Here is a 9135-nt window from a genome sequence, read left to right on the forward strand (position 1 = left end):
ACTAGGAGAAGTGATGAAAGAAGTCTCTAAGAAACAGGACTTCATTTGTTAATTTATGAAGTGCAATTGTTCAGCGTGTTGATTTGTTTTTCTTTTTGTTCATTTGTAATTCATTTCAAAGTAAAGATCAGAAAAGCATCATTTTTAATCATTTTCTGGTTATAGTTTTATATTCCAATAAAATAATTGGAACCTTCAGTTTTAGTAAATCTTTATCATTGTAGTTGCTATGTTCTACCTTCATTTGTCTGAAGTTAATGATGGGAAACCAAACATCAGTGACAGAGTTCATCCTTCTTGGATTAACAAATGATGTCAAGCTCCAAGCTGTGCTTTTCCTGTTCCTGCTGCTCACTTACACCTTAAGTATTATAGGAAACGTGACCATCATCATTCTGACTCTGCTGGATCATCGCCTCCAGACGCCTATGTATTTCTTCCTCCGAAATTTTGCTTTTGTGGAGATATCTTTCACATCTGTATTTGTTCCCCAGATGCTCCTTAATATTGGAACTGGAGACAGAACTATCTCTTTTGCCAACTGCTTCACTCAATACTTTTTTGCAATCTTGCTGGGAGCAACTGAATTTTACCTTTTAGCTGCCATGTCTTATGATCGTTACGTTGCTATTTGCAGACCCCTGCATTACACAACTACAATGAGCAGGAGACTTTGCATTCAGCTCGTCCTGTGTTCTTGGTTCTCTGGCTTTATAGTTGTCATGGTGCCGTATACCATGACTCTCAGGCTGCCTTTCTGTGCGGCCAACATCCTCAATCATTATGGCTGTGACTATACTATATTGTTGCATTTATCCTGTTCAGATACACATTTCATAGAAATGATTCAGTTTGTCCTTGCGGCAGTGACCCTTCTCTTTACCCTGCTCCTGGTGTGTCTTTCCTATACCTACATTATCAGGACCATTTTGAGAATCCCTTCAGTTCAAGAGAGAAAAACAGCTTTTTCTACATGTTCTTCTCACATGATTGTGGTCTCGCTTTCTTATGGAAGCTGTATCTTTATGTATGTAAATCCTTCTGCAAAGGATGCAGCAACTTTTAATAAAAGAGTGGCTCTCTTAAATACCTCAGTTGCTCCTCTGTTGAACCCATTCGTCTATACTCTAAGGAGCAAGCAGGTGAAAGTAGCCTTTAAAGATATGGTACATAAGATAATTTTTTCAAAAAAGTGAAACTACTTGAGGTTCATTATTAAAATAATAATTTTTAGAAGAGTACGGTGAAACATTACTGTACTTTAAATATACTTTATACATTATATAATTAACATTTCTGCTTGTACCCTGACACAGCAAAATGAATATGTAATTAAGGCAATTTTTTCTGTTCTCAAAGAATCCTAATATTTGTGAGTGTTCCCTAACATTTTATTTCATTTCTATTTTCTTTGTTTAGACTTAATTAAAAAAATAGACTAGGTGACATCAGAATTGCTAATATGCATTTTAACAATTTGTTTTTAAAACTGAATTTAGGAAAATTGTATCATTTGGACTTTGATCTGTATAGCTGTAATTTAGGTTCATATGGCAAAGAAACTTCTAACTTGTTAATAATAGCTTAAGTAATATGTTGAATTGATGCGAAGTTTGTTATTTTTAAATTTGAAATTCAGCTTAAAATTTAGTCTTTTTGTAGTAGTTATATAATACGTGAGTATACTCAGTGTTTAAAACTTTTAAAAAATGGAAAGTCATGTTTGTTTTAATATTGATGAAGAAATAATAAACAACTTCAGTGAATTCAGTAGAGATGATGGAAAGATTTGAATTTAAGGTAAGTAGAAATGTGTTTTTCTAGAAAATTTCACACAATGTCGTGCTGTGCCTGGCCATTGTTGTAGTTCTCATTTAATGAGATTACGAAGTAAAATCATATTAATATTATTCATTGTGTACTCATAGTGCAAATGATTTTATGCACTTAAGACATATTCCTTTGAAGTTCTTTTCTCTTTATGTTAAATCATCAGTGTTCACAATTTGATTTCCTTGATCAGAAATTCCATGACAAATAAAAAGTATTACTTTTTGAACGTTTTTGTCTATATTAATATATTAGAATTCACAGACCAGATTTTAAAATTAATTAATCTGTAATTATTAAATATTCTAGCCCTTAAAGCATTTATATGAAGATACTATGGATGAGGGCTAGAGAGGTTAACAAATTTTTCTAAACTCTATAATTAATGAGTGCCAAGTTCTTAGTCTTGAAGTCTTTATGTTTCCATTGAATAAAAAGGGAAGATTTAACATGTAGCACAGATACTAATATAATATTGCTAGAAACTGTAGAAGAGAAAGTTGAGTTAAACTGTAGAATTTGACACTCCCTCTGTACCAATCCATAACTATGTAAAAATTCACCTCAAGATGTAGCATTTAACTGTTAATGAATCATTTTGTTTATGACAGGTAAGTGCTTGAATCTCTAGGTCTCTTATTTGTTTTCTTTGTTGTTGTTTCACGCACCACCATCAGAATGTTAATCACAGTCATGCAAAATATTCTCACCTTGTGATAGTTGCTCAATTAAAAAAGATAACTTAAAGAATTATATATTTCTCCACATTTAACTAGAGTTTTTTCTTTAGAAAGACACAAATGTACACACAAGACACAAAGTATTTATTTTTACTACTATTTTATTAGTACATGTTTACTGTGCATAATGGTTACATTCATCTTGGGAAACTGGTGCACATACATATTGCGTGTGGATTACTTTTCCTCCCCTTTGCCTCCATCCCTCCCTTCTCCGTCCTCCCCAGAGTGCCTTTCCCATCTCCACAAAGTCTACTCCCTCCTTCCCAACATTTCTTTTTTATTTTGGGATAAATTATTTATGTTTGGGGTATTAAATATTAGAGAAACCACATGATATTTAACCTCCTGTGGTTGATTAGTTTCACTTAGTGTTACAGTCTCAAGAATCATTCACTTTCCTGGGGCTGGGGATTTAGCTCAGTGATTCCGCTGCCTCTGTCTCATAAGCACAGGGACCCGAGTTCGATCCTCAGTACCATTTAAAAAATCATTCACTTTCCTATAAACACCCCAAATTTTTCTTTTGTATTGCTTAGTACTGCATTGTGAGAATATATATGTTTTCTTTATAAATTTATCCGTTGATAGGTATATATGCCACTTTCATAATTTAGCTATTGTGAATTGTGCTGCTGTGAACATGGGAATGAATGTGTCACTGTAATATAAAGACAACTTATCCTGGAGAGATCACCAGAAGAAGTATAGCTGAGTCAAATAGAATTTCAAGTTTTAGCTCTTTGAGGAATCTTAAAACTTATTTCCATAATCCTTGCACTAGTTTAGAGCCCTACCTGTAAAGTAGCAGGGTTTCTTTCTCCCGACAATCCCTCTAGTGTGTGTGGTGTTTGAGCCTTTGATAGCAGTCATTCTTGTTGGGATAAGATGGAATCAGTGTTCTTTGATCTGCATTTTCTAATGGTCAACGTTGCTGAACACTTTTTTCATGTACCTATTGGGCATTGTACTTCTTCTTCTTTTTTTTAAAATATGGAACGCTTCACGAATTTCTGTGTCATCCTTGTGCAGGGGCCGTGATAATCTTCTCTGTATCGTTCCAATTTTAGACAGTGCTGATGAAGTGAGTAGGGGAATTTGTGCTTCTTTGTCAATGTGTACGTTCGTTTCCATTGTCCACTCTTTGATTGGGTGTTTTGTTTGGAAGGGTTTCTATATTTTCAGTTTCTTAATACACTCTAGATATCAGGTCTCTGTGAAGTAGCTGGTAAAGAATTTTTCTTGTTATGGAGGTTGCTTCATTTATTTTCATTAAGCTTACTGGCACATTTTAGGTAAACAATACAGTTATATTCGTCATTAGGATCTTGAACCATTACATGACATATCTTGGTTTGTAACTTTTCCCCATTTCCTGTTCTCCCTAAGCCCCTCCTCCCTTCCCTACTTACAAAGACTTTTTTCCATTTTTTTTTTTACTTTTCTCGTATTTTTTCTTTTCGCTCTTTACCTTTCCCCTACCATTCCCACTTCCCCACCTCTTTAGGCCCTTTCCTCCTACTACACATTGTCAATTATACATTTTAATTCTTATTTACACTTTTAGTTTTTCACAGCATAGAAACTATTCAATATTTATGTATGTCAGTGCTATTAATTTCACTTAAGAATATGGCCTCAATGTGCATCTGCTCATCTACAAATGTCACTAGTTTCTCATTCTTTATGGTTGAGGAATATTCCATTTTATTCAAAAAAAAAAACCAAAACAAGTTCTTTAGCTAGTCTCCACTTGATGGGCAATTGGGCTGTTTCAAAGTTTTAGCTATTACAAACTGTGCCACTATAAACATGGGTGCACAGTTATCATTGTGGTATGAATCTTTTCATTCTTTTGGGAATAGTCTCAACAAAGGAATAGCTGGGTCAAATGGGACTTCTCATTCTAGTTGTTTGAAGTAACTCCATATTGATTTCCACAATGGGTGCACCAGTCTGCACACCCACCAGCAAAGAAGAAGGGTCCCTTTCTGTCCATAACTCTGACAACATTTGTTATTCACTGATTTCTGGATATCAGGTATCCTTTCTCAGGTCATGTGGAATCTCATTGTTGTTTTCATCTGCATCTCTTGAATGACCAGTGGTGTTTAACATTTTTTCATGTTTATTTGCAGCTTTTACGTCTTTGTCTCCAAAATGTCTGTAAATTTCAGATGCCCATTTTTGAATTGGGTCTTTATATTTGGGTGGTCTGATTTTTTTTTAGTACTATGTTTATTATGGATAGCAGGTCTTTGTCTGAGGAATAGCTGGTAAAAAAATTTTTTCCCAGTTGTAGGTTGTTTTTGTGAAGTGTTGGTGGTTTCCCTTGCAGTGAAGAAACTTTTAAAGAGATGGCATCCCAGTTATTGATAATTTGTGCTGGTTCCTAAGCTACTGAGGATTTGTTTATAAAGTCTCTTCCTGTGCCAATATCTGCAAGAGTTCTACCTAACTTATCTTCCAGCAAGTGTAGTGTTCCTGTTTTAATATTTAAATCTTTAATCTACTTGGATTTTAGTTTAGTGCATGGTGAAATATAAGGGTCTAATTTTAATCTTTGGCAAGTTGAGATCCGGTTTTTGCAACACCTGTAGGTTCTCACTTAACTCTGTTGGTTATTTCCTTTGCTCTGCAGATTTTCAGTTAGATAAGATATAATCCATACATTGATTCTTGGTATTGTATTTCGTATAACTGGGGTTCAGAAAGTGTTTGCCTCTGCCTATAACCTCAAGAATTTTAACATTGTTCCTTCATAATGTTTGAACATTTATACCTCAGTCTTTATTCCATTTTGATGTTGTTTTAATACAACATCACGGGAGACATGAACAAGAGTCATTCTACAGAATGTAGATAACCAGTTTTCCTAGAACCCTTCATTTTTGAATTTATTTTCTTAAATGCCTTATGTCTGAAAGTACAGTTATCATATGCAGAGTTAAGTACCTTAAGGCAAATATAAGAAAGACTGTGCCACTTTCAAATTGAACTACATAATGATGTGCATTAGCTGCTCTTACCATAATGAAGGTTTAAATTGCATTATTATTACATTATTATTTAAGATACTACCTTATTCAGAGACTGGTGCTGTGTGAATTTCAACTTGGTAGTTATTTCTTCAGACTTTGTAGTCTTGAAGAATCAGCTACCAATACAACATGGGCGAACAAGAAATTTAAATATTTATTATTAACCTGTAATCTTAACAATTATATTAAGATTTCTTTGATATGCTGTTCTTTTGCCCAAGCAGTCATTAGTTTCTATATATTTTTTTGATGTGTATGCAATCATAGTCACCAATATTACACTGTTTACTTGTGAAGAGAAATTAAGTAACACAGACAAATGTAGGTTTAAATGGGTCCTGGCTTTCTTTTTTGATCACAGCAGGTAGGCAGCACTAATCCCCTGGAGATCATTAGCCATTGGGCAAGAAATGCAACAGGATTTGGGACAGAGAGAGAACCCAGGCTCTAATTAATGTGAGAGCCTTGCTTGTGCCAGTCCTGCCAACCACCACCCAGGGAATCACTTTAACCTTCAGTGGGATGCTCCTTGCTCTCCACCCTTTACACACACACACTCACACACGCACTAATCCTAGTGGCTTTGTCTACACCACAGAGATTAAGAAATGAGAGTGGAGCTGACAATATGCACAAATTGCCTGCATGTTCCATAAATAAATGAGAGTTTAAGCCAATGAAGGTGATAAGGAGAGGAATCTAAGGAGGAAGACAAGAGCCTGGAGACAGCGGAAGTCCAGGGAGTCGACTAAAGAGGAAGTTGGATGGGGAGGAACTCTAACAAACTGTTGCCAGTGAACGTGGGCTGCAGGTGATTAACAGTCAAGATAAAACTGTTTGTCATGCTGTAATGTCAACTCAAACCTTGGGCACGAGCCTGTGACATGGCAACTTCATAATGGTTGTACTCATGGTTAGAACAAAAGTGAGGGAACTGATTCTTGCATCTGGAGGGATTCAGAGATGGCTGCAGGGAACAAAGTGCCAAGGAGCTGGTAGTTGTTGAAGAAGAGGATTCACAGGGAAAGATGGTCCTAAGAATAGAGCCCCTACGGACCCACAGATGTTGAGGGGAATGAGCTAGATTTGCCCTATATAAGATTTTTTTATATATTTAAAGAAGATATGAAATAAGACTGGAGAACAAGGAAACTTAAAGCCTTGAGACAGCTGTGTTTGTAAATACACAATTACAGCAGGTATATACCGCAAGGTTACTTACTTACAGAGAAATGTAAAGCCAGAGAAGAAAAGATTCATCCTGGCCTCTCTATATAGAAAGCAAGCCAATACACACAGCCTGTTTTCCTCCTTTCTTCCTGTCAGTCTTATGAACCTAAGTGGAAAGCCAGCCACCAGTGGTGGATTAAATAATGGTCAACTTGTGACATCCAGCTGAACTGAATCAGCTTGGTCTGGGTGTGGGTGTGGAAGATCCACCTGAGGATTGTTACCAATAGCCATAAAAGGAGAACTGGAAGGGAATATGGCAGGCTGTTAATTTTCTAGGAGACGCTTGCTGTGGATCATTTTCCTGATGTGAATGAGGCTGTCTGTTTTCATCAGAGGAGCACAGGGCCTCACTGTTGCTAATAATGGCCGCTGTTTTGTCAGGAGAGCTTTGATCTTCACCATGAGCTGCACTTCCTGGCTCCAATGTAGATCTCCCAGCTTGGTGGTACAAATCCTTTATCCCACTAGCATAGGTTTTCAGGTTTCCACCACCGGCCATGGGCCTTCAGGGTACAGATGCTCAAAAGGACAAACATAAGACATTGCAATGGGCTCTAGACCACTGGCTGGGTTCATCGAGGACACTGCCTTGGACTCCAGGCCTTCAGCTTGACTTCTGTGGGTCATTGCTGTGGAGTCCAGTCCCTCACCTGGATTCTTTGGGCCTCTAGTGTGTGGTTAATCTCTTACACTCCTCTGTATTTCTTCTTTCGGGTAATTATCATAAAATAATCCTATAATTTTGTGTCCTGTATTTCATGTATTCCCTTACCAAAACCCTAACTACAACACAACCTAAGCCACTTGTCCTTCAAGTCCCTCAGAAATCTTAATAAAGCTAAATCTTTCCATGTATCCAGCTGGACCATTCTTTTTTACCACCTCCCTCCAGGAAGAAAGGTAGGAAATGATGCTGCACCCAAAAGAAAACAAGCAGGAAGGTAGCCAGGCAGGAGTTGTGGCCATTTGTAGTATTTCAGGACACAGTGACCCCCTGAGGTTCCTGGAATCTCAGCAAGGAACGGGAATGCTGTGTCCTTCATGCCCACTGGACAGCAACCTTGTTCCCAACCCCTGCTTAGCAGAAACTTAAAACTCCTGTTTGTCCAAGTCTTTTCCATGAAGAACTGGCAGTGCATGTATCAGGGCTTGACTCCTGGTGCCTCCAGGGATTAAAGGAATGGGCCAGGAGGACTGGAAGTTGGCAAGGACCCGGACCCATTCAGGCCCATCAGCACTTTAGGACTGTCTCCAATTTCCAAAAGTATACAAGGTAGAGCTCTGAGCTAGTAGCCCCCTTTCCCCTGTCTAGAACTCCATCTCATAACAGTCTTCCCCAAAAGATCCCAGTTTCCAGCAGTTTCCTCCTCTCCACATCTGTGTCATTCTTCATCTGTGCACATCTCCAAAATCAATTCCACTAGGTTCATTTGTCCTGGCTTTGCCTCTCTACTTCTATAGCCCGGATTCACAGTAAGCATTTTCTAGCATAAGACCCTCACTTCCACCTCTACTCCTTTTTAATTCTATCACACAGATTTCTCCTTCAGGAAGTCCCCTAAGATTCATCGTCTCCCCACAGTTTTCCAGGATTTAGTAATACTCAGAAATCCGTGTGGGACAGTTCACCCAGTGGATAAGTGGAGGCCAAGTCTACCTGCCCTGTCCCATTTCCCAGTATCTCCCCTCCTCCTTCCACCCCACACTTCCCGGAATCTCTCCCAGACACCTTGATCAGAGAATCAGCTGGCCCCTAGACAGTTTATTTCCACTTCATGTTGAGCTCACTGTCTCTTCACACCTGCTTGACCTCCCTCCCTGGGAAACAGTCTCTCTGGGGCTTACAGATTAGTAGACTTAGGCAGACTACTAAAATAAGACAAATGCTCTCTCAATGAAAAGTTGTATGTTACTGAACAACTAGATCTACAGAGAATTTTCTTCTACCAAATGTATGAACTCCAGATGAGAGTTTGAGAAAGGAAAAACTGAAAATGTAGCTAGATCATGAAAGGTCGTATTTGCCCTGCTACAGACCAGTCTTATTCCTAAACGCAGGAGAGAGATTCTGGAAGAGTGTAATTGGGTAGTGAAAGATAATTGTTTGAATTTCTAAAAGCATTTTGTAGGTGTGAGATGATATTTTAACAAGTATAAGATAACATCTCATTGTGCTTTGGATTTTTAGGATGATTAATGATGTTGGGAGCCTTTCCATAAAACTCTTCGCCATTTGTCTGTTTCGTCGGATATATGGCTACTATGTGCTTTGTTCTTTTTTTTTTTTTTTT

General features: G+C 37.7%; 1 protein-coding gene and 1 non-coding gene across 2 annotated transcripts; one reads left to right on the forward strand and one right to left on the reverse strand.

Moving 5' to 3' along the window:
* Positions 1-260: 260 nt before the first annotated feature.
* LOC104851961 (olfactory receptor 2AP1) lies at positions 261-1196 on the forward strand. The gene has a single exon (XM_010609397.2). It carries the CDS (start codon positions 261-263, stop codon positions 1194-1196), a length of 936 nt encoding a protein of 311 aa, XP_010607699.2.
* A 2361-nt stretch (positions 1197-3557) lies between these two features.
* Positions 3558-3660, reverse strand: LOC117286244. Its single transcript, XR_004517363.1, has one exon. It is a non-coding gene; the product is annotated as a U6 spliceosomal RNA (small nuclear RNA).
* Positions 3661-9135: the final 5475 nt, after the last annotated feature.

The sequence above is a fragment of the Fukomys damarensis genome, unplaced genomic scaffold, assembly GCF_012274545.1.
Source record: "Fukomys damarensis isolate Sample0158 unplaced genomic scaffold, DMR_v1.0_HiC HiC_scaffold_15, whole genome shotgun sequence".
NCBI lineage: Eukaryota > Metazoa > Chordata > Mammalia > Rodentia > Bathyergidae > Fukomys > Fukomys damarensis.